Here is a 25,906-nt window from a genome sequence, read left to right on the forward strand (position 1 = left end):
GTTAACTGAGTGTTGTGACTTGCTTAATCTGGGATATATTTCCAAAAAGATTCAGGAGCATCTAGAATTTACAAATTATAAATATCCCAAACATTAATATTAAAAGACATCTGAATAGATACATTTATCTAAAGTAAAAATACAGAGTATTAGTATACTCAATCTCCATGTTAGTAATGGAAAACAGTGAAATGGTTTTCCTTTGATATTTTGAATCATTCTGAAATAATCCTGAGTTAAAACTTTATTTGAAAGTTCTAGCATTCTTAAATGTCATGCCAGATTTATCTGTTTAATCTAACACTTTGTATTGTTTTTAAAAATAAAGTGTGCAAAAATATGTATGAAATGTATAATTAGGTCATTTTAATCAATAGAAAAATAGAATAATATTTTCATGATAAACAAGACAGGAACTATTAGTAAACTATTTACCTCCTTTTTCCTGAGAAGAAAAATGACTGTAAGATAAGTATAGTTATTACCCCAAAAAAAGTAATTTTCAATTACTAATAGATTGATTTAACTTTGTAGTAAGAGGAAACAGAAGGGAAAAATACCTTTCACATAAATAGTAAAATCACTTTTTTGAATATACTGGTATATGCTGAAATATATGTTGAAAAGGCAAACCATGGGAATTCTCTTGGCACCAGTACACAAAATCATTTCTAAAATGGAATGATTGGTATAAACAGATTACACAATAATTGGGATATTAATTCTTTTGGGATTTAAAGTGTGAACTAACCTAACTGTTAAATCTAAGAGTTAAGCTACTTCTTAAAAGGATAAGAGAAAAGAAATACCTTATGTAGTCTGCAATTATACATACCACATACTTTCCAAAAAGGGGGAAAAAAAAGACCTGCATGGTCTCAAAAGATGATTTTTTTATTATTCAAATAAAAGTGCACTGCATTACATCTGAAATATAAAAAATGTATCTGAAAAATGTTCCCAGTACAGACTTCTAAAACCATGGTATTATATTTAACAAGCCTGACCCCAAAAACTAAATTAGGAGCATTCCAATCAATAGTCCCCTGTCCCATAGCTTTGAAGTAAAAAAAAAAAAATAGTTTTTCTCTCTTTTTTAGCAAGACACCCTATCTTAAGAAACCCACTGTTGTGAGTCAACACAAGGTCATGTGTTGTGATAAATACTGGGTGGTATCTGTTATCTAGCAGGATTATTTTAATTAGAAAATAACCCTAGTAAACACAGAAAAGAAACTAAGCAAAAAGTTATAGGATAGTGGCAAAAGTCATACATAAAATACTCTGTTAAATATCATTATACCCCTTTCTTAGTAAAGTGCAATAATTTTATGTCATAGCTACATTTATTTGTAGGATATCATTTAGCTTTTCCTTTAAATATGGTTGTATCAATCACAGACAGGGAGAAAAACAAATTTATGTATTTTAAGACCACCTTCTAAATTAAAAGATACAAATGTGTTTATAAATTTCTGGATATGTTTGAGAAATCTTTTTACTCTTTACTTAGGTAACCAGAGTAAAAGAAATCATTTCATTTTCTTGAACAGTCAAGGAACCATATTAATATTGTTAACCTGGGTGATCTATCTGAATTTTAGTTAATGTTTATGTTTCACCAATGAGGAATTATGTCTATTATTTTTTAAAGACATTACTTCACTTTTATGCTTACTTTCTATTTCAACCATATAATTTATTATATCACATGAGACAGGGTAGGACACATATTCTTCTTGGAATATGTTACTGTTTATTTTTTCAAGTGAAATGAATAGATAAATCCCACTGAGTAGTTTAGTGTGGCCCTGTGTCTTACATAAACAGGTTAAACAGGAGGCTTTATTTTGTAACCTGTGTATTCATGTCTACCATAAGTTGTCTTAATGACAACGCCAAATTTATTACTTGCCCCAAGTTAGCTGTTGATCCCTTTCACTGATAATATACAAACAAGTGTAGAAATTAAGAAGGCTTTAAAATATGGGGGGAAAAAACCTTTAAATTATTGAAAACTGGAATTTTTATGTTGATTCCTGATGACTCCAAACCCAATGTTAAGAATCAATATTATCCAATATAAAATGGTACACTGAATTGTTTAATAATAAACAGTATATAAGAGCTTGTATATGCTGACTGGGAACCAGTGGTGGCTTTTTAAATTCTCAGAAAGACTGAATGTTTTATGATTAGAAGAAACCACAGGTGATGATGCAGATTCTCCATCTCTCTGTAGCAGCCATTAGAGTAAAAATCTTTATAGAATTATTTCACGATCAGAAAGAAAATTTTACTGGTATTAGTGGCAAGGGTGAGGAGAGAAACAAAAGAGTGAAGACAGAAGTGTGTATTAGTTTTTAAAAGTGTGACAAGGTAATAAAAAGACATGAAAAAGTGTTAAAATTTCTTACTCTATATGTGCCTTGCTGCAAACAAACTCAAAAGGAGAGCAGCACGGGTATTTTAAAAGCCAGCGTCGGGAAACATTCACTGATAATGCCCATTGTTTTACTTTATACTTAAATTACACAAGCAGAAAAGTTATACTTATTAATAGTTTAATGTATGAAGGAAACATCCAGATTTCTGAATATGAAGGTACATATCTCACATTAATTTAAGTCTACGTAAAGTAGAGCCTCTATACTGACATATTGAAATTTACTTTCTGCTTAGCCTTTTCTGTTATGTAAACAATTGTACATTTATTTGCCATTCTAAAACTTCAGGATCAAGTTTACATAATTTTGCTAAATTTCCGTGTTTGCTCAGAAGCAGTTTACAGTACTAAAACCAACCAGCCAAAGAACAGCTTCAACAGAAAGTTATGTCCAAAGGGGAAGAGGGAAAAGAAAAAAAGAAAAATGATAAGAAAAAGGCTAACTAAGGTAAAACGGATGATGATGGGGAATGGGCAGTCACAAATGTTCACAGAAAATAGGTCAGTTAGTAAGTTCTTCTGCAAAAAGCCTACACACTTCAGTCAAGCACATCAGTAGAATGATTTGGGAGCATAAATTTTTTTTTCGGCCACTTGTGATTTCCTCTGAATGAAAAGGAATCTGCAGGCTAACAAGCTGATCCTCATCAGCCAAGCTGGTTCATATGCACACTGTTCATGTGAGGTGCCCAGGGTCCAGTCCACACCTATGAATATAAAGCACACGTTTTATTAAATATGTATTTAACATATACTTGATTAAAATAAAACTCTTAAACACTAAGGAATATTTATGAGCTAAACCAGCTAAGTTTCTCAGTTAACTGGCAACATACTGGGAAACAATAAAGAAAAGCAGTGATAAACCACTATTATCTGTTGTTTTCCTGCCTCTACTCTTACCCCTCGAACAGGATCTGAATTACCATCATTTTTAAAAAACTGTTATCTGAGTACATACAGGTTGATGATTGTGGAATGAAAATCAGGTATTAAATATATACCACAATAAGTTAAAATATACAACCATCTCTAAGCATTTTCACACTCACATACTATTTTGACATTTATAATACTTTTAATAAATAACCTCTAGATGGACCTTTTTGCACAACTAAATTTTGATACTTTACAACTTAAAATTTTTTACCTACCACCTGCTACTCAATGGAATATATTATGTCTTTCCTAATTTTGGCCCCAAACCACTACCTTTGGTACCCTTTTCCATATCCCTCTGCTATATTTCAGCTATAATAAATTTCCCTCAATTTCCCCAACTGCCCATATTCACCAAACTCTCTCACAACCATGATTTATCTCTATTACATTTGTCTTGGCAGCTAGGTGCTATGCTTAGTTGCTCAGTCGTGTCCGACGCTCTGCGACCCCATGGACTGTAGCTCATCAGGCTCCTCTGTCCATGGAATTCTCCAGGTCAGAATACTGGAGTGCGTTGCCATGCGCTCCTCCAGGGGATCTTCCCAACCCAGAGATCAAACTCAGGTCTCCCGCATTGCAGCTGGATTCTTTACTGTCTGAGCCACCAGGGAAGCCCCTTGGAAGCTCATAATCATTAAATAAATGTTCATGGAATGATCAGCCTTACCGTTTGAGGGCCATTATTTTCTGTGGAGCTTGAAACCATCTTTATCAGGGAATTCCAAGAGGGGTCCGCAGCATGAGGGCCGTTAAATATGGGTCCTCCAGCACCATCAGGAAGTGGTGCTACTGGAGGAATCATTGCATTCCCATACACAGAAAAAGGCATACCCTTAAAAAAGAAAACAAGGATTATGCACATTGAAGTCACTGGTTATTATTTTTCCCAGTATAATCAATACCCTAAAATTGTATTTGAAACTTCACCTCATTTTGGAACATGTAAGCTATCTAAGTGATTTAAAAATTATTTTCCAATATGATTTCTTCCAGCATTAGACAGAAGACAGTGCAAGCCTAGTATATAAAATCTTTTGTCAAAAAACATTTCTCTAAACAACTCAGACAAAATCAGGATTTATAAATATTTATATTTTAGCTAGATTTTCACCTATAATTTCAAGCCAAAGCTCCAGCACCATTTCACAAATGCTTATACATGGGAAGTAAAATAAGGCTAATAATCAGAAAATCATTTAGAACTAATGAACATGCTTTTAAATCACCATTACCCCAACTTTAGGAAAGTCCATGTATCCTGCAGGAACATGCTGATGGAATGTACCAGAAGGAGTTACAATTCCTGTACTCTCTCGCTCCATTGCTTGATGCTGTGAAAACACTCCTGGATCAGACATTGGCCTGTGAATCATAGGATTTCCCATCCCAGGGTTACACCAGTCTACTTTGTCTGAGGGAAGATGAAGAGGCAGAAAAAAATAATTGGGAGATATTTAAAATCAGAAAACAGCAAAAAAAAAAAACTTTATATATGTCTAATATTTTCTACATTGGATGTGAATTCCTTCAGAATAATGACCTACTTTTATATCTTTACCACAATATTTCCATGTTTGTAGGTAGTGAAACAATAGCCTCGTAATGTAACCTAAACCACTTTGTGTTACAAAACAAAAAAAAAGCTAAGATAAAACTAAAGAGCCCCAAAGGAAATATTAATATTTCCTTAATATGATGAAATGAAGAAAATAATATGCTTGCATTAAACTATACTCAGCAATGATTAACTCAGTGAGAGATCACAGGTGAACAAAAAAAGTTTCAAACTCTTAAATAAATTGATTAGTCAAAATGAAGAGATATGAACACATATTTTCTTAAAAGAATGTTTATGATAATTAAATACTGCTTTTTAAATTAAAATTATTTAAATATTTTAATATTTTGTTAAATATATAAACTTAACTTCCAATAAGCAGAATAGCATACCATACCTTGATTGCCAGCAATCCCTTCAAAGGACCAGATGCCACTGTGTCCTACTGATGTGGACAAATTACTCCCAATAACAGATGGAGCTGAAGTTCCAGTTTGCCTGATACGTGCAGAACGTTCCGTCCCAATAGGGACTGGAACTTTTCTATCCTGAGAGACGTTGCTGGGCTTTTCTGACCCTAAAGGTACTGATGATGGGGCAGGAGAAGGTGCACGAACTCCAGAGGATACTGACTGTGCAGGAGAATCTAGAGAAAAGATATTGGGAAATAATATACACTGTCTCTATAGAGCCTGTAATTTTGTAAACAAAATTTTAGAAATATGAGTATAATGCTTACATAATAAATTATGTATATTAAAATCTGGTTAAAGTTCTGTGACTTTGCAGTCATTTTTTAATTTGGCTCACAATTTTCCTATTTAGTTTTGGGATAGCAGAATGCGAAATGTGAATGCTGCCTGCACACTAATTAATATTTAAATTAATTTGCCCTTGACCATAAGTAAAATATAACACCAGAGCAATGAGAAGACAACATTTAAATTAAAAAGAAACAACGACAACAAAATGGAGGTGGGGAAAATCACTGATTGTATTGGCAATTTTCAAACTATTTTCCTTGGGAATATTTGTCCCTTGGTTGTATGTTAAAAAAAAATAAGTAAGTTTCTTTAAATCAGGACTTCACAGAACTTTAATATGCTGATAAAATACCAACAGAAGGCTATGTTTCATAACCCAACTGATTCACTGTACCTTGTGGATATTCCACAGAACACACTCTTAGAAGTGGCAATTTAAATTTTACTTATCAAAACAAGGCTAGTTCTTAATACACACAATTTGGGAATATTCATTAGTGATTTAGTCTCTTTATACACTATAGTGAAGAAAGTGAAAGAAAGTGAAAGTCGATCAGTCGTGTCCAACTCTTTGTGACCCCATGGATTATACACACAGTTCATGGATTTCTCCAGGCCAGAATACTGGAGTGGGTTGCCTTTCCCTTCTCCAGGGGAATCTTCCCAACCCAGGGATCGAACCCAGGTCTCCTGCACTGCAGGCAGATTCCTTATCAGCTGAACCACAAGGGAAGCCCAAAACAATAACAACCTTCTTTGGAGTAGAACTTGGGATATATTTCAAGCTCTTTTACTTTTTTTTATACATGCTCAGATGCTCAGTAGTGTCTGACTCTTTGTGACCCCATGGACTGTAGTCCACCAGGCTCCTCTGTCCATAGAATTTTCCAGGCAAGAATACTGGAGTGGATTGCCATTTCCTTCTCCAGGGGATTTTCCCCACCCAGGGATCGAATCTGGATCTCCTGCATTGCAGAAGGATTCTTTACCAACTGAGTCACCAGGGAAGCCACCACAGTGAAGAAGGAAAACCAAAACCAATCATACTTTTCTTATTAAAGTCTAAATATAAAGCATATTTAAAATTAAATAGAGGCTAAACTGTAGAGGAACTTGAAGCTTAGAAAGTCAAAACAGTTACCTGCATAGTACATAGCTACAATTTATTTGGAAACAGAAATAACTGGTTTAAATATGAACTGAATCTTTGAGGGCTACATACAAGATGAGATTATGAAGAAGCCTATATGTAAAGAGAGTCAGTAGTAAGAGGACTAACAAGAAACAGACTATGAGTGAGAGACCATAAATCCTCTAAAGAGAGACAGAGAGGTAATAGCTGTCTCAAATCTTAGATGGTTTCAAAGATCACCCTGCATAGCCTTGAGGTAAGCACCACTTTCCTTGAGATCCCCAGGTCTACAGTCCTTGCTACGAAAAGAGCCTAATTATAATTTTTGTTCTTATCCCTAATTATTATAATTTCTTTAATTAGAATAAACAAGAAAAATCTAATTCAGAGTCATGTTATTAAATATGCTAACTTATAGAGAAAAAACAGATTTTATAGGTTTTGATGGAATACAATCTTGGGAATCTGTTTTAGAAAAAAAAAAAAATACAAGTACAAAACTCGGTACAGGACCTTGGCAGGGCCCCTTGCAAATGCGATACCCTGAAACTTAAGTTTCAGTAAATCCACTTCAGTTCTGAATTCAAATTGGAAGAGCAATGTGACTTACAAATGGAAAAAGTGCTCCTGCAGGAAAACTGCACTGCATTGTCACGCCTCAGTTCAGTGTTAGCTGAACTACAGTAGATCATGAGATGACTGTGGTTAGTTATGAGTAACAAAAATTTTTTTTCAAGGTTAAAGAAAACAGAAGAGAAAATAACAGCATGAAAAAAAAACAGCAGCATGAACATATACTGTAAGGATGTAAGTACTGTTTTATAGATATATTTCAGTCACACACAGGTATATGCATACTGAGTCATGATGTAAAATTAATTTTTTCCTTAAAAAAAACTGTCATTATTATTATTTTTACTGCTTTTGGATACAAAAGAGCCTTATAAGATTGAAATGTCAAAGTGACCCACTGACTAGATTTGCCAAAGCCTGAAACTCACAGAGCACCAGTGATCAGTACTCAAAGCATGGACGGGTTGAGCACTGACAGGATAGACCTTAGCAGTCTGAGTGGGATACGGGCTCAGGGGATCTCTGCCTAGCCTGTATGCAGAAGGATCTTGGATATCACCAGCCTGTTGTTTTGCAGCCTCAGGAAGGTTTTCTGCTTTCTTTTTTTAACTTTTTTATTTGGAAGTAAGGGACCCATGTCCCACATATCCTAGTTTAATTTGCCAGAGTCCTAATATCATGTCCTGACATTCTATAGAGGAGAAGGGAAAAAAAGAAGTGGAATGCACGGAGAAATGTTGATAAAAGCTGTTCAAATACCTAAAACCAGATAAATACATTGTGAAGAATAAGTAATGCTTCTTGGGTTAGTTTTCCAACAGCATGCAGAATGGCAATTTTTATGAAAAATATATAGATAAATATGAAAAACAAAATTTTGAAAGACTACCATAAATAAACAAAGCTATGAAATGACATTTATGTGAACAGATAACTTAAAGAATAATCAGAAGTCAGGTAAAACAAACTAAATGGTCATTAAAAAGTATTAAGATTTTTATTAGTAGTAGTAGTACTGTTAGTCGCTCAGTTGTGTCCAACCCTTGGTGACCCCATGGACTGTAGCCCACCAGGCTCCTCTGTCCATGGAATTCTCCAGGCAAGAATACTGGAGTGGGTTGCCATTCCCTTCTCCAGGAGATCTTCTCAACCCAGGGATCGAACCTGGGTAGGTAATGAAATGCAAACTAGTTAAAAGTTCAGTAATAAAGGGAAAAGTCTGAGAATCTTGGCTGATCAACCAGTCTAATAGTTGCAAAATGATGACTCAAATTGTAATTCCTTTTACATTTATGAGTTGTCATTATACTGTAATGACATTGTAAGTCCCCCGTCTGCATTGTAAAATTTTATTTATAACCATTACGTACTCCATGGATTCTTGTTTTATCCAGTGAGCTGACATTATTCATTTTGATGGTTAAATTGTCCTGAATTTGGCTAGTGGGAGCTCCTTCAAGCTATATGCTGCATTCCTCTGACATGCCCCAACCATCTAAACACTTAATTACTTTCTAACACTACAAGACTTTTTGCAGACTTCTCTTATACTCTTCCTGCCCCAGCTCTCAAATCAGCTATTTCCCCAACAAGCCCTAGTTTCTTTTAGTGGATTAAAACATTTAACAGACAGATCTGGATGCTGAATGTGCTTACTGCTACTGAAGATCCATGGCTTCTAGGCCCTTTTCAGTAGATAGTTCTGGGGGGAAAATGGCAACTTTATGTGATTCAATCCGAAACATAACATCACTTTAAAATCATGAGTTCATATTGATCCTCTAATTCCAATACAATTTCATAGCATTCTTCCTTGCCTTACTCTACATTCTTCTTTTCCTACAATCAGAGCCCTGGATTACATCATTTTCAATATTCTTATTTATTCATTTGCTCAGCCCTATAATATAACCCATGTAGGTTTAAAATCACTCATCCATAACATAAAATACAAATGTCCTAAGTAGAAGTGAAGATTTTGTCTGTAGTCTATTTGTCTTTTGGGTTTACTAAATACCAATGTCTTCAAAAGTTTTTAGATTGTTTCTTTTTCATTTAGTAGGTTTATGTTAGTAATTTAAAATGCAGATAGGTTTACTTGTTTTTATTTATTTTCAATTTTAGTGTTTTTCCCTTCATCAAGGTTGGTTCTGTTTTAAATTTGTGAATATTAACATGGTTACAAAAACAAAACTATTATTTCTACTGAGAAAAGTTCTCCTTCTTCCCTATTTCCTTACATTCTACCTCAAAGTCTGATGAGGAATAAAAGCAGTTTCAAAGTAAGTGCCCACAGATTACTTTACAAATTACAAAGGGAAAAGTGATAATTTGATAGTGTAGAAACCTATGAAACCAAGTGATCAAAGTAAACAGCACAAACTGACATTTTATATTTTCTAATGTAATACCGTGAGAAGGCTGAAACACTAATAGGGATGTTCCTGTCAAAAATACATAACTTAAACTTAAAAATGAAGAAATATCAGAAAAACAAATTGAACCATTTTACCAAACAACTGATCTGTAACCTTAAAAAAAAAAAAAGCTTTCTTTGAAAGATTCATAAAGTCTAAGCAAACACTTCCAGGTTATTTGAAACTAAAAAGGCATGGGAATTACATGCAGTCTGTGACACTGATTTTAATCTTGAAAAAGAGGAGATATTAAAGGCATTATTGGGATAACTGGTGAAATATGAGTATGAACTATATATTAGATTATAATGTATCAAAGTAAAATTTGCAGAAGTTGATTAACTGCATTGCAGTTTTGAAAGAGAAAGTTCTTGTGATTCTAAAATATTATAATCTGGAGTATTTAGGGGAAATCAGTCTGTATCTGCAACTAACTGTAAAATGGTACAGTAAGAAACCCCTGCAGATGATGACTGCAGCCATGAAATTAAAAGACATTTACTCCTTGGAAGAAAAGTTATGACCAACCTGCACAGCATATTGAAAAGCAGAGACATTACTTTGCCAACAAAGGTCCGTCTAGTCAAGGCTATGGTTTTTCCAGTGGTCATGTATGGATGTGAGAGTTGGACTGTGAAGAAGGCTGAGTGCAGAAGAATTGATGCTTTTGAACTGTGGTGTTGGAGAAGACTCTTGAGAGTCCCTTGGACTGCAAGGAGATCCAACCAGTCCATTCTGAAGGAGATCAGCCCTGGGATTTCTTTGGAAGGAATGATGCTAAAGCTGAAACTCCAGTACTTTGGCCACCTCATGGGAAGAGTTGACTCACTGGAAAAGACTCTGATGCTGGGAGGGATTGAGGGCAGGAGGAGAAGGGGACGACAGAGGATGAGATGGCTGGATGGCATCACTGACTCGATGGACGTGAGTCTGAGTGAACTCTGGGAATTGGTGATGGACAGGGACACCTGGCGTGCTGCGATTCATGGGGTTGCAAAAATTTGGACACGACTGAGCGACTGAACTGAACTGAAGAAAGCCCTACAATCCCTACACACACATATTTTACACACACACACACACACACACACTTTCTTTCTCTCTCTCCTCTCACACACACACAGATACACAGCAGGGAAAGGGAGGAATGTGGTAACATGTTAACAAGTAGTGAATGGGCATGGGGAAATATACAAGGGTTCTTTATGCTATCTTAAAGGACCCTAGAGATATAAACAAATGCAACATGTTTACCTTAAAAAGAAAACACAACACATTTACCTTAAGTGGTTCATGGTTCAAAAGCAGAAAAGACCTATAAAAATGTTTTAGGACAACTGTGTGTGTGTGTTCTTAGTTGTGTCCGACTCTTTGTGACCCCATGGATTGTAGCCTGCCAGACTTCTCTGACCGTTGGATTCTCCAGGTAAGAATACTGGCGTGGGATGCCATCACCTCCTCCAGGGGATCTTCCTGACTCAGGGACCCAGCCTGCATGTCTTATGTTTTTTGCATTGGCAGGTGGGTTCTTCACCACTAGTGCCACCTGGGAAGCCCCATTGATCTTTCTTGTAATGAACTAAATAAATAAATATCCATATTCCTCCAGTACACAAATTTATGTTGTACTGAATACAGCTTTAAATAACTGAGGCTGTAACTTTTTATTATAAGCCAGATAGTTAAGACTAAAATGTCATAATCAGTTATTCCTTATAGTTATATTTACTTTCAATGTTCTATTAATAGTTTAAGTTTAGATAAACCAGGCTAAATAGCTATGTTATACTATATTCACTTTATCTCAATTATGATTCTTAAGAAACTTTCTTCAGCTTTTTCAAAGATAGGTAAAGTATCCTCAACAGGAATCGCTATGAACTTCTCTCCTTTTTTCTTGGTACCTTATTTGCATACTTATTACATTATTTCTGGCATGATTTTGTCATAGTCATCTTATTTATTTATTCTTTCTTAAACCATTTATTTTAACTTAGGGACACCGGTACAAGGATAGGAGAAGGCAATGGTAACCCACTCCAGTACTCTTGCTTGGAAAATCCCATGGACAGAGGAGCCTGGTGGGCTGCTGTCTATGGGGTCACATAGAGTCAGACACGACTGAGCGACTTCACTTTCACTTTTCACTTTTCATGCATTGGAGAAGGAAATGGCAACCCACTCCAGTGTTCTTGCCTGGAGAATCCCAGGGAGGGCGGAGCCTGGTGGGCTGCCGTCTATGGGGTCGCACAGAGTCGGACACGACTGAAGCGCCTTAGCAGTACAAGGATATGTAATATTCCATGTGACAGTCTTTGTTATTTGATAAACACAAGAAAAACTACACAATATGTAAATTCACTATATATGTTCAAGCTTTCACTGGCAGACATGCAAATCTCTCAAATATGAATTTTTTTTTTTAATTCTTTCACTCAGTTAACCAGTCTCTATTAACTGAGCTCTAATGTTGTTAGAAGAAATTGTTAAAACTTAAAAAACAAAAAAGGATTCTTATTAAAATTTCCTCAAAGTGAAAGCAATTTGATGTCTTTATCCTCACTAAATAAATAAATAACGACAAATACAAAAAAACCTACTACCCTTATTACAGAATTCTCTTAATGTGCTGAATTCTCTGTTTACGTAGCAGATGAGATTTAAAGTAGACAAAAAAGTAGCCTTATACTATAAGGCTACAAATCCTTCTTCATGGAAGCTACATTCTCAAATCTAAAAGTAAATGTAAATCAACAGGTGATAAAACAAGACTTCTGATTCTCAAAAAATGATCCATCTTAGAAATAAACCTCAAAAACACAATATTCTGGATTTGATAGAACTGAAGTTGATTCTAATACTTTAAAAACCTGGAGACTCTATTTAAATTCCTCCTAATTTCAGATTGCCAAGAACATAAATTACACCTTTTATAGTATTTATTTATTTATTGAGGTATAGGATTTACAACTTTTTGTTAGTTTCTGGTGTATAATACACACTCTTCTTCTTTTGCCTTCAATCTTTCCCTATACACACACACACACACACACACACACACACACACACACACAGGTACATGTACGTATATACTGCTTTCCATATTCTTTTTAATTATGGTTTATTGTGTGCTAGTATGCCAGCAAATCTGGAAAACTCAGCAGTGGCCACTGGACTGGAAAATGTCAGTTTTCATTCCAATCCCTAAGAAAGGCAATACCAAAGAATGCTTAAACTACTGTACAATTGCACTCATCTCACACTCTAGTAATGCTTAAAATTCTCCAAGCCAGGCTTCAGCAATATGTGGACATGAACTTCCAGATGTTCAAGCGGGTTTTAGAAAAGGCAGAGGAACCAGAGGTCAAATTGCCAACATCCGCTGGATCAACAAAAAAGGAAGAGAGTTCCAGAAAAACATCTATTTCTGCTTTATTGACTGTGCCAAAGCCTTGGACTGTGGGGATCACAATAGACTGGAAAATTCTGAAAGAGATGTGAATACCAGACCACCTCACCTGCCTCTTGAGAAATCTATATGCATGTCAGGAAGCAACAGTTAGAACTGGACATGGAACAACAGACTGGTTCCAAATAGGAAAAGGAGTATGTCAAGGCTGTATATTGTCACCCTGCTTATTTAACTTATATGCAGAGTACATCATGAGAAACGCTGGGCTGGAGGAAGAACAAGCTGGAATCAAGATTGCCGGGAGAAATTCAATAGCCTCAGATATGCAGATGACGCCACCCTTATGGCAGAAAGTGAAGAGGAACTAAAAAGCCTCTTGATGAAAGTGAAAGAGGAGAGTGAAAAGGTTGGCTTAAAGCTCAACATTTAGAAAACAAAGATCATGGCATTTGGTCCCATCACTTCATGGCAAATAGATGGGGAAGCAGTGGAAACAGTGTCAGACTTTATATTTTTGGGCTCCAAAATCAATGCAGATGGTGATTACAGCCATGAAATTAAAAGACGCTTACTCCTTGGAAGGAAAGTTATGACCAACCTACATAGCACATTGAAAAGAGACACTACTTTGCCAACAAAGGTCCATCTAGTCAAGGCTATGGTTTTTCCAGTGGTCATGTATGGATATGAGAGTTGGACTGTGAAGAAAGCTGAGTGCCGAAGAATTGATGCTTTTGAACTATGGTATTGGAGAAGACTCTTGAGAGTCCCTTAGACTGCAAGGAGATCCAATAGTCCACTCTAAAGGGAATCAGTCCTGGGTGTTCATTGGAAGGACTGATGTTAAAGCTGAAACTCCAATACTTTGGCCACCTCATGCCAAGAGCTGACTCATTGGAAAAGACTCTGATGCTGGGAGGGATTGAGGGCAGGAGGAGAAGGGGACCACAGAGGATGAGATGGCTAGATGGCATCACTGACTCAAAGGACATGAGTTTGAGTGAACTCCAGGAGTTGGTGATGGGCAGGGAGGCCCGGTGTGCTGCGATTCATGGTGTTGCAAAGAGTTGGACACAACTGAGCTACTGAATTGAACTGAACTGAAGGGACTTCAGTCCCATTCCACTCTTTGTGACCCCATGGACTATAGCCCACCAGGTTCCTCTGTCCATGGGATTCTCCAGGCAAGAATAATGGAGTGGGCTGCCATTCCCTTCTCCAGGTATAGTATTTAACTTATTAAGAGGTTTAAAACTTAAAAACTCCAAACTTTGAAAAACTTTAAAACTTTTTTTTAAGGGAACATAAAGGCAAACTCTTCCTCTAGAATTACTGTGTATTACTCACCATTTGATGCTGATGAACATGGAGTCAACAAACTAAGTGGGGAAAAATGTTGTCTGTTAAAGTTAGCAGCTGTGGGTGCTCCTCCAAGGGGTGCCCCAGGTCCATACATTTGACCTCCTGAAAGGTTTGAGGCAAAGTTTCCCAAATGTGTAGAGGAAGGTGTTACAGAACCATATGGCGAGTCCATATTGACAATACCTACAACGTAGAAGATAAATCATAATTTATAATAGTTATCCTTAAGATATATAACTAAACTAGAAAAACCTAAAATTCCAAGAGGTTCCTAATAAATGCAAATATATTTTGGATTATTAAAAAAATTTCTCCTTGTTTACTTCTTCCAGTTCACTGACTCATTACCTCCCCCTTTATTTTATAAAGATAGCTATAAAAAGGAAATTAACATGAAAAATATTTTATATTTAATGTTAATTTTGACAGATTATTATTTATTATAGAAACATGGAGATTTAATATAACACTAGAATTTACATAGGTTTGGTGGGCAAGGAGTTGGATCAAATTTTATCTTTAAAAAAACTTACAGAAATCAATCAATTAAAAATAAATAAACATTAAAAAAAAAAAACACTTAAGGGGAGGGAGGGATGAGTAGGCAAATCACAGAGGATATTTAAGATACTGAAAATACTCTGGATGATAGAATGATGGTGAATACACATCACCAGACTTTTGTTCAAATTCACAGAATGTACAGCATTACAAGAGTGAACCCTCATGTAAACTATAGACTTTGATAAGGATGTGTGAATGTACATTCATCAATTGTAACAAAAGTACTACTCTAGAGTGGGATGTTGGTAATAAAAGAAGCTAGGCCTGTATGGAGGCAGATGGTATGGGAAATCGTTGTACTTTTCTCTCAATTTTGCTGTGAACTTAAGAGTGCTACTTAAAAAAAAAAAAAAAACCTTCAAAAAATGAAATAAAAAAGCTACAGAAAAAAAGGACTGTAGATATACTCTTGTAATAAAGAGATCTGATGATCAGCACCTTAACTAAAGTGACCATGCTTTCCATAGCTAATTGAGACAGTCTGTTACTGAGTACCTCCTGATATGATGCAGTGTGAGATTCAAACATTACCTATCTGATGTTCCTGCTAGAAATGTTTAATCAAAATGTAACCATGGATTGAGAAAACAGGCAAATCTGAAATGTAGGACATTCTTCAAAGGATTCAATGTGGATAAGAACAAAAGAAGGTGGTGAGATGTTTTTGACTGGAGGAGATCAAAGAGACATAGTAGCCAAAAGCAATGTGTGAACCTTGATGGCTGCATCAAAAAGATAAAATAGAATGTATAGGCATAAAGGATATATCTGGCATGATGGTTCTACATATTGAGTGCTATTACTGCGTTAATTTTCCCTTTCTAGGGTGTACAAATAGTGGTAGAAATAGCTGTGAAGGCAAACGTGCCTGTCTTGACCTGAATCTAATACTTCCCTCTGATGGACTCTCAAGTTGAACTTCATGGCTAATTTTGGCTCTAATCACTGTATACCCCTTAAAACTTCACCTCCCTATGACTGTGTCCTTCTCCTATACTTTTCAAAAAAAACCGGTATTTCCTTTTTCTCTAAATCTTAATTTTAGTATGTTTTTAACATTTAGTAATATTATTCATAGTTTTACAGTATTAGTAAAAATAATGGTCATTATACATAAATATAAAATGGAAGTTGATGGAAAATCCCAAGTCTTCTTGGTTAATTCCCACCCCCACCGCCCCCCAAAAAACTAGCTAGTATATGGCAAATATCCTTTCACATGTTATCTTTAGGCATATATTCACTTTGTGGTGGTGGGTGGTTTAGTTGCTAAGTCGTGTCTGACTCTTGCGACCCCATGGACTGCAGCTCACCAGGCTCCTCTGTCCAGGGATTTCACAGGCAAGAGTACTGGAGTGGATTGCCATTTTCTTCTCCAAATTTTAGTCTTTCTTAACATATTTCTAACAAAATGTGGTCTACTGGAGAAGGGAATGGCGAACCACTTCAGTATTCTACCTTGAAAACGCCCATGAATAGTATGAAAAGGCAAAAGATAGGACACTGAAAGAGGAACTCTCCAGATCAGTAGGTGCCCAATATGCTGCTGGAGATTAGTGGAAAAATAACTCCAGAAGGAATGAAGAGATGGAGCCAAAGCAAAAACAACACCCAGTGGTGGATGTGACTGGTGATAGAAGCAAGGTCTGATGCTGTAAAGAGCAATACTGCATAGGAACCTGGAATGTTAGGTCCATGAATCAAGGCAAATTGGAAGTGATCAAACAGGAGATGGCAAGAGTGAATGTCGACATTTTAGGAATCAGCAAACTAAAATGGACTGGAATGGGTGAATTTAAATCAGATGACCATTATATCTATGACTGTGGGCAAGAATCCCTTAGAAGAAATGGAGTAGCCATCATAGTGTTAACAAATGAATCCAAAATGCAGTACTTGGATGCAATCTCAAAGATGACAGAATGATCTCTGTTCGTTTCCAAGGCAAACCATTCAATACCACAGTAATTCAAGTCTATGCCCTGACTAGTAACACTGAAGAAGCTGAAGTTGAACGGTTCTATGAAGACCTACAAGACCTTTTAGAACTAACACCCAAAAGGGATGTCCTTTTCATTATAGGGGACTGGAATGCAAAAGTAGGAACTCAAGAGAAACCTGAAGTATCAGGCAGATTTGGCCTTGGAGTACAGGATGAAGCAGGGCAAAGGCTAATAGAGTTTTGCCGAGAGAATGCACTGGTCATAGCAAACACCCTCTTCCAACAACACAAGAGAAGATTCTACACATGGACATCACAAGATGGCCAACACTGAAATCAGATTGATTACATTCTTTGCAGCCAAATATGGAGAAGCTCTATACAGTCAGCAAAAACAAGACCGGGAGCTGATTATGGCTCAGATCATGAACTCCTTATTGCCAAATTCAGACTTAAATTGAATAAAGTAAGGAAAAGCACTAGACCATTCAGGTATGACCTAAATCAAATCCCTTACAATTATACAGTAGAAGTGAGAAATAGATTTAAGGGACTAGATCTGATGAACTATGGTCAGAGGTTCATGACATTGTACAGGAGACAGGGATCAAGACCATCCCCATGGAAAAGAAATGCAAAAAAGAAAATGGCTATCTGAGGAGGCCTTACAAATAGCTGTGAAAAGAAGTGAAAAGCAAAGGAGAAAAGGAACAATATATCCATTTGAATGCAGGGTTCCAAAGAACAGCAAGGAGAGATAAAAAAGCCTTCCTCAGTGATCAGTGCAAGTAAATAGAGGAAACAATAGAATGGGAAAGACTAGAGATCTCTTCAAGAAAATGAGAGATACCGAGAGGACATTTCATGCAAAGATGGGCTCAGTACAGGACAGAAACGGTATGGACCTAACAGAAGCAGAAGATACTAAGAAGAGGTGGCCACACAGGAGAACTACACAAAAAAGATCTTCATGACCCAGATAATCATAATGGTGTGATCACTCACCTAGAGCCAGACATCCTGGAATGTGAAGAGTCAAGTGGGCCTTAGGAAGCATCACTACGAACAAAGCTAGTGGAGGTGATGGAATTCCAGTCAAGCTATTTCACATCCTAAAAGATGATGCTGTGAAAGTGCTGCATTCAACATGCCAGCAAATTTGGAAAACTCAGCAGTGGCCACAGGACTGGAAAAGGTCAGTTTGCATTCCAATCCCAAAGAAAGGCAATGCCAAAGAATGCTCAAACTACCGCACAATTGCACTCTTCTCACATGCTACCAAAGTAATGCTCAAAATTCTCCAAGCCAGGCTTCAGCAATATGTGAACCATGAACTTCCAGATATTCAAGCTGATTTTAGAAAAGGCAGAGGAACCAGAGGTCAAATTGCCAACAACTGCTGGATCATCGAAAAAACAAGAGAGTTCCAGAAAAACATCTATTTGTGCTTTATTGAGTTTGCCAAAGCCTTTGTGTGTGTGGATCACAATAAACTGTGGGGAATTCTGAAAGAGATGGGAATACCAGACCACCTGACCTGCCTCTTGAGAAACCTGTGTATGCAGGTCAGGAAGCAACAGTTAGAACTGGACATGGAACAACAGACTGGTTCCAAATAGGAAAAGTAGTACATCAAAGCTGTATATTGTCCCCCTGCTTATTCAACTTATATGCAGAGTACATCATGAGAAATGCTGGACTGGATGAAGCCCAAGCTGGAGTCAAGACTGGCAGGAGAAATATCAGTAACCTCAGATATGCAGATGATACCACCCTTATGGCAGAAAGAAGAACTAAAGAGCCTCTTGATGAAAGTGAAAGAGGAGAGTGAAAAAGTATGCTTAAAGCTCAACATTCAGAAAACTAGGATCATGGCATCCAGTCCTATCACTTCATGGCAAACAGATGGGGAAACAGTGGAAACAGTAGCTGACTATTTTTTTGGGGCTCCAAAATCACTGCAGATGATGATTGCAGCCAGGAAATTAAAAGATGCTTTTCTTGGAAGGAAAGTTATGACCAACCTAGATAGCATATTAAAAAGCATATACATTACTTTGTCAACAAAGATCTGTTTCTTCAAGGCTATGGTTTTTCCAGTGGTCATGTATGGATGTGAGAGTTGGATTATAAAGAAAGCTGAGTGCCAAAGATTTGATGCTTTTGAACTGTGGTGTTGGAGAAGACTCTTGAGAGTCCCTTGGACTGCAAGGAGATCCAACCAGTCCATACTAAAGGAAATCAGTCCTCAGTGTTCACTGGAAGGACTAATGTTGAAGCTGAAACTCCAATACTTTGGCCACCTGATGTGAAGAGCTGATTCATTTGAAAAGACCCTGATGCTCGGACAGGTTGAAGGCAGGAAAAGGGGATGACAGAGGATGAGATGGCTGGATGGCATCACCGACTCAATGGACATGAGTTTGGTTAAACTCTGGGAGTTGGTGATGGACAGGGAGGCCTGGCGTCCTGCGGTCATGGGGTCGCATAGTCGGATATGACTGAGCAACTTAACTGAACTGAACATTATTACCTAGATGTTACATTTTTTGAAAAGTGAAGTATTTTCACTAAATTCCAACTTTAAAAAATTAAATAACAGACATTTCTCTAAGCAGACATACAGATGGCTAAAAAGCATATGAAAAGATGCTCAACATCACTAATTATTAGAGAAACACAAATCAGAACTACACGAGGTATCACCTTATACTGGTCAGAATGGCCACCATCAAAAAGCCCATAAACAATAAATGCTGGAGGGAGTATGGAGAAAAGGGTACCTTCTTACACTATCGGTAAGCATGTAAATTCATATAGCCACTATGGAGAACAGTATGGAGGTTCCTTAGAAAATTAAAAACAGCTACTATGTGATCCCTGGTCTCTGACTCAGAGGTAAAAGAATCTGCCTGCAATGTGGGAGACCTGGGTTCGATCCCTAGGTCGGGGAGATGTCCTGGAGAAGGAAATGGCAAGCTACTCTAGTATTCTTGCCTGGAAAATGCCATGGACAGGGGAACCTGGCAGGCTACAGTCCATGGGGTTGCAAACAGTTGGACACGACTGAGCGATTAACATAGTATGTGACCCAGCAATCCCACTCCTGGGCATATACCATAATTTGAAAAGATATGTTCACCTCAATGTTCACTGCAGCACTATTTATAATAGCAAGGACATATAAGCAATCCAAATGTCCATTAACAGAGGAATGGATAAAGAAGATGCGGTACATATGTACAATGAAATATTACTCAGCCGTAAAAAAGAATGAAATAATGCCATTTGTAGTAACATGGATGGCCCTAGAATTGTCATACTGAGTGAAGTCAGACAGAGAAAGACAGATATATGATATAGTTTGTATATGGAATCCAAGAAAAGAGTATAAATAAAAAAAACTTATCTACAAAACAAAAATAAAGTTACAGATGTAGCTCTGTACATATGTAGAAAACAAAACTTATGGGTACCAGGGGGTAAGGGACCAACTGGGAGATTAGGATTGACATATATACACTGCTGTATATAAAATAAGAACCTACTGTACAACACAGGGAACTCTACCTACTCCTCTGTAATGGCCTATATGGGGAGACAATCTTAAAAAGAGTGGACATATGTATGTATATAACTAATTCATTTTGTTGTACACTTGAAACTAACACAACATTGTAAATCAAATATACTCCAATAAAATTTAAAAAAAAAGCATTACAATGTATTAGCATATGAAGCTTTACAATAAATTATATCGATTCTATTGTTTTAGGACTCAAGAGAAACTGCTTTTGAAAATTCATAAAAAATGTTTCAATCAACTCCCAGCAAAGAAATATTTACTGATCATGTTCATTACATTTATGTGCTAATAGGTAAACATAACAATCAGTTCCCATTAGTCCCAGAATGTCATCTCTTCAATAACACACATCAAGTTGGCAACCTTTCTATAAAGGCATAAATAATATTTTTAGACATCAGTAAAGCATGGAAATAGAAAAAGAACATTATTGGAAAATTGTGGAGTATGAATAAAGTCTCTAGTCTAGTTAGTTATAGTGTTCCAATATTAATTTCTATGTTTTAATAAATACATCATGTTTATGTAAGACGTTTACACTAGGGGAAGTTGGGATAATTATAGAAGTTATAGAAGAACACTTCTATAAAAAAAATTTCAAAGTAAAAAGTTAAAAAAGAAAAAGCAACCACTCAAAACCAGATCTTTAGATCTTCTTTAAATATCAGCACTGCCCAATAGAACTTTTTATGTTAACAGATGTGTTCAACATCTGCACTGTGCAATATGGCAGCTACCAGTTACATCTGCTCATTAAGTAAGCACTTGAAATATGATCAGCCTACAGACACTATGGAAAACAGTGTCTTGGAAAACAGGAGGATCTTCTTAAGAACTGAAAATGGAACTACCACAACGATCCTGAAATTCCTCTTCTGGAAATATATTCAGAAGAAACAAAAATATTAACTTGAAAATATACCTACGCTCCCATGTTCATAATAGCATTATTTATAATTGCTAAGACATGGGAAAAAACCTAAGTATCCATTCATGGATGAGTGGAAAAGCAGTTGTGGCCCACATACACTTTTTTTTTTAATATGGATATTCCACTGTGTGTGTGTGTGGCATATAAACACACACAGTGGGATGTTATTCAGCCATATATATATTAAAAAAGAAGGAAATTCTGCCATTTCTGATAAATGGATGTGCCATGAGGGCATCAAACTAAGTAAAACAAGTCAGACAGAGAAAGACAAGTTTATATTTTCATTTATATGTAGAATTTAAAGCAAACAAACTCACTGAAAAAGATCAGATGTGTGGATATCAGAGGTGGGTGGGGGGTGCAGATTGAAGGTAGAGTTGACTGTAAAGCGGAAGTAAAATAAAATTTTAAAAATATGTGGTAGTTTTTATTTGAAAAAGCAAACTTTTGATGGCATTTCTTATTAATTTAAAATATGAGAGATTGTTTTTTTTACTTTGAGAGAGAAAAATGTATCTGATGAAGAAATTTACTTATGGTAAATTTAAGGTAAAATCCATTGCAGTTTCTAAAAAGATTAAAAAAAAATAATAATGCCATACTAAATACACTCAATACTCACAACAGCATTTGATTTAGTAAAACAGTTTGTCCATCTGGCCTAGTCAGAGTAAAAGTACTAGAAAATAACCAGAGTTTTTGCATCATCTGTGTAAATGAGCAGGTGAAGAATGTCAGAAAATACCACCTACCTGAGGGACTTGGAGCAGGTCTCTGTAATGGTGGTCTGAAACCTGGAGCTTTAGAAGTATCAGATTGATGTAAGGGATCTGAATTTGGCAAATATGAGGATTTTCCTGATAGCATAGATTCTGGTGTTGACTGAGATGAAACAACAGATCCTCCCCAGAAGGCATGAGCAGAAGTCGGGCTATTTTCAAACAATGTGCTAAAGGGCCCAAATGGTAAGGGGGCACTGAAATTGGGAGCAATAGGTTTATTTGCTGGATGTACTGAATTTTGACAAGCACTTTGTGTACTTAAGGTTGAAGGTAGCTGGACAGAGGAGGGAACACTGTGAGGTCTTTTAATGTGATTGACACTGAGGACTGCAACAGATGAATTTTGCACTGGAGCTGGATTCTTGTGAGGGGCAGTTGTGCCATGAGAGGGTGGTCTAATAGCAGGTGGTTCCATTTTAGGAGGAGGCTGGGAGCATCCCATTTGTGTCTGAGGCATAGGGTAAGTCACTGGGGCAGTAGAAGGCACCGCCACTGGAGCAGAACTTGTGGTTGCTAAAGGAGTAACAGTCATTCTGACTTCCGGGGGAGGAACCTGAGACTGCTGAAGAGGTGGTCTTGGCTCCTGAGAAGCAGATCCCGGAGGCTGTTGCTGAGTAGAATGAACTGATGAACTCCCAGAAGAACTGCTGCTGTTTGGAGGTCTACCGTTTGTTGTTTCTACTACTGGTGGACTACCTGCTTCCGGTTCAGAGGAAGATGCCCCTTTATTTGGAGATGCTGTTCCACAATCCAAAGGGCTGTTTCTAGAAACTCCTCCTGGCTGGGCTGGTGGTGACGGGGAAGATGGGGATGATACTGGGTAGTGTTCTTTGGCAGTAGGCATAGGATATGTGGCATTTGTGGGTGCAGTGCTGTTGTTGCTTGCTGTGGTTGTGACCGTTGTGGTGGTGGCATTGGATGTCTTCACAACTGTGACAAAAAGCTGCCTTCTAACAGAAGGTGAACTCGGACTGCCATTTGTAGATGTACCAGGCACCGTTGAAGCTGATGAACTGGTTGTAGTTGTTGGACTTGAAGTTAAAGAACCTGCTGAATTCACCTGAGAACCACTGCTATTCTGATTGCTATGGCGAGGCACCATGTGAGGCTTAGGCGAGTTAGTAGCTCTGGCAGGGCTCAAAGGCCTGACAGGAAAAGGACCCCAAGTGGATTGAGCTGGTGGAAAAGTACCTCCAAAGTGGGTCATGGGCAACCTTGGTGGACGGATCTGCTGGAAAGTCTGAGCAGCAAGCAAAGCATGTGCAAACTGTGGAGGAGGATATGCTAATGGAAGAGAAACTGGAAAACCAGGCCTCACATTATTCACTGGATTCTTAATGGTTTTGTGAGTAGATGCAGAAGAAATTGCAGGCACAGTAAGTGCTGTGGCAGTTTGAGATGTTGATGACAGAGCTACAGTCGTCATTTTAATTCCCATTAAGGAACTGTTAGCAGCAGTGGTGGTAGGTGCTGATGACCCTATTTTGGAATTTGCTGAGGAGCTTTTCAAACGATTCTTTGGAATGAGTTCATCAATTTCTTTGTCTGGATCCTTGATCAGAGCATTGATCAACTGAGTTGCCTGTCTTGTTGATTCAGTGCCACCCCTACAAGTTGATCAAAAAAAAAAAAAAATTAGGTCCAATTTCCCCTTTTTAAGATATATAAGGCCTAAATTCATTTGTGTGTGCACTGCATATGTATGCACATATATACAGAGAACAGATTAAAAGGTAAGCAGCAAGTTTTCTATTTTTGAGGTATTTTGCAAGCAAAGCGATAAACTGTCCAACACACCACTATATTTTTCAAAGGAGAAACATTACTTCTTTCCAAAAAATTTAATTTCACTATTGTTTCCTCAGGCTAAGCAATCATTTTCCTACTGTGAAATACATTCTAGATCGAAAAATCACTGCACTTAAAATCCTACATAATCCATACTGTTACCATTAAGTTAAACAATTGATCAACATTAAAAACAGTACAAGTAAGCAAGAACAATAATATCACTGAGTAAGAAAACAGTCTTTTAAATTCAGGTATGTAAAATGACTATTTACAGCATGTTTACTACTGGTTTCTTTATAAGTAGAGTGATTATTTTAACTATTTTGGACAGATGTCTCAAAATGAGAAAAGAATCCTGATAATGCCAACAATGGCCATAATAAGGTCAAAACCCAGTCTTCAATGTTTAGGAGTATATGTGATTGACAGGAAAAGCTTATGGAAACCCAGAGGTGGAGGGTTTCTGCTTTCCCTCTTCTCTGGATAAGGCAAGTGTGACCACACCTACCCAAGAAGAGGCATAAAAAAGATAGGAGAGGAGAATAAGTATAAAGCAGAGTGAGTTAATTGCCTTCTTCCTGTTGAGGCAAGTTATTAAACTATCAGCTCCTCTATTACTATGAAGGGCACCAGTCTATCACAACCAAATTTATGATTTCTTACAATATCATCTTTATTTTAAGGATATTACAGCTTAGAAATACTCAAATATTAATTCAAAACAAATATCTACTTTAGATTTAAATCTATTACTGAGCTCATACTCTAAGTATACAATCTGAGAATAATAAATCTCAAATGCTAATTTAAGAGAAAGATGGAAAACTACTAAAATGAGTTAGAAATCCATTCCTTCTAAAAAATTCTCAGAATAAGTTTTAAGAATGCCTTATTAAATGTTTATATAAGGAAAAATTATTCAAATCTTTGTCATACACATAAAAAAGAAAAATTCTTTTAAAGTCCTTTGAAATACTTCATAAGAACATGTAAATTAGAAAAACAAATTTTAAGAGTTATTTTCTCTAAAATGAATCAAATTCTCATTTAAAAGTAGGCTATTAAATACAAAGTTCCATTGAAAACTCAAATGCTTGTCTATAATTTTTAAGCTCTAATGCAATAAATATAAAGGGAAAAAAAAAAGAGACAAAATTTTGCCTTATAGTTATTATCCGGTCTCCCGTCTTGTCCTTCTGCTTATCAATATCTATGTGTGCACCAGTGAACTCCCGAATCGCATTAATATTACAGCCTCCTCTTCCAATCACTCTGGATATCACAGTTGATGGAACAGATACTTTCTTTGACCTGTTTAATGGTTAGAAAAATAAATTAAGATAAATCATAAATATCAATGGTTGTAATTAAGACAGTTATACTAATTTTATAATAAAAAATGCAGAACATTGTTGAATAAGCCTCTTCTACCTAGTCTCGTCCTAAATGATACAAGGCAACTAAGAGCCACAGAAAAAAAGAGAGTTAGTTTACCAAAAACTGTTTGCTTTTTTGACTTTTATCCTTCATTATGATCTACAAAGCACATCCATGTAGACATACACTGTGTAAACGCAACTACTAATGGCAAATAAGACAGACGGGTTCCCACCCACATATAATGACTATGCAGAAACCAAGTAAGAAACATAACACGATGTCGTAAGTGCTCTAACAGGGTATCATAGAGACACACTGATG

General features: G+C 36.6%; 1 protein-coding gene across 6 annotated transcripts in view; it reads right to left on the reverse strand.

Annotated features, from left to right (window-relative positions):
• Positions 1 to 878: 878 nt before the first annotated feature.
• Positions 879 to 25,906, reverse strand: part of ANKRD17 (ankyrin repeat domain 17) — a 167,502-nt gene continuing 142,474 nt past the window's right edge. For all 6 annotated transcript variants that reach the window (XM_070372504.1, XM_070372503.1, XM_070372508.1 and 3 more), the window contains 7 exons: positions 25,367 to 25,516; positions 22,385 to 24,021; positions 14,592 to 14,789; positions 5,344 to 5,592; positions 4,621 to 4,799; positions 4,056 to 4,220; positions 879 to 3,153 (listed from right to left, as the gene is read on the reverse strand). In XM_070372504.1, coding sequence (XP_070228605.1) covers positions 3,094 to 3,153; positions 4,056 to 4,220; positions 4,621 to 4,799; positions 5,344 to 5,592; positions 14,592 to 14,789; positions 22,385 to 24,021; positions 25,367 to 25,516 — 2,638 coding nt within the window. In that variant the 3' untranslated portion in view covers positions 879 to 3,093. The remainder of the gene's footprint in view (positions 3,154 to 4,055; positions 4,221 to 4,620; positions 4,800 to 5,343; positions 5,593 to 14,591; positions 14,790 to 22,384; positions 24,022 to 25,366; positions 25,517 to 25,906) is intronic.

The sequence above is a fragment of the Bos mutus genome, chromosome 6 (assembly GCF_027580195.1).
Source record: "Bos mutus isolate GX-2022 chromosome 6, NWIPB_WYAK_1.1, whole genome shotgun sequence".
Lineage (NCBI taxonomy): Eukaryota > Metazoa > Chordata > Mammalia > Artiodactyla > Bovidae > Bos > Bos mutus.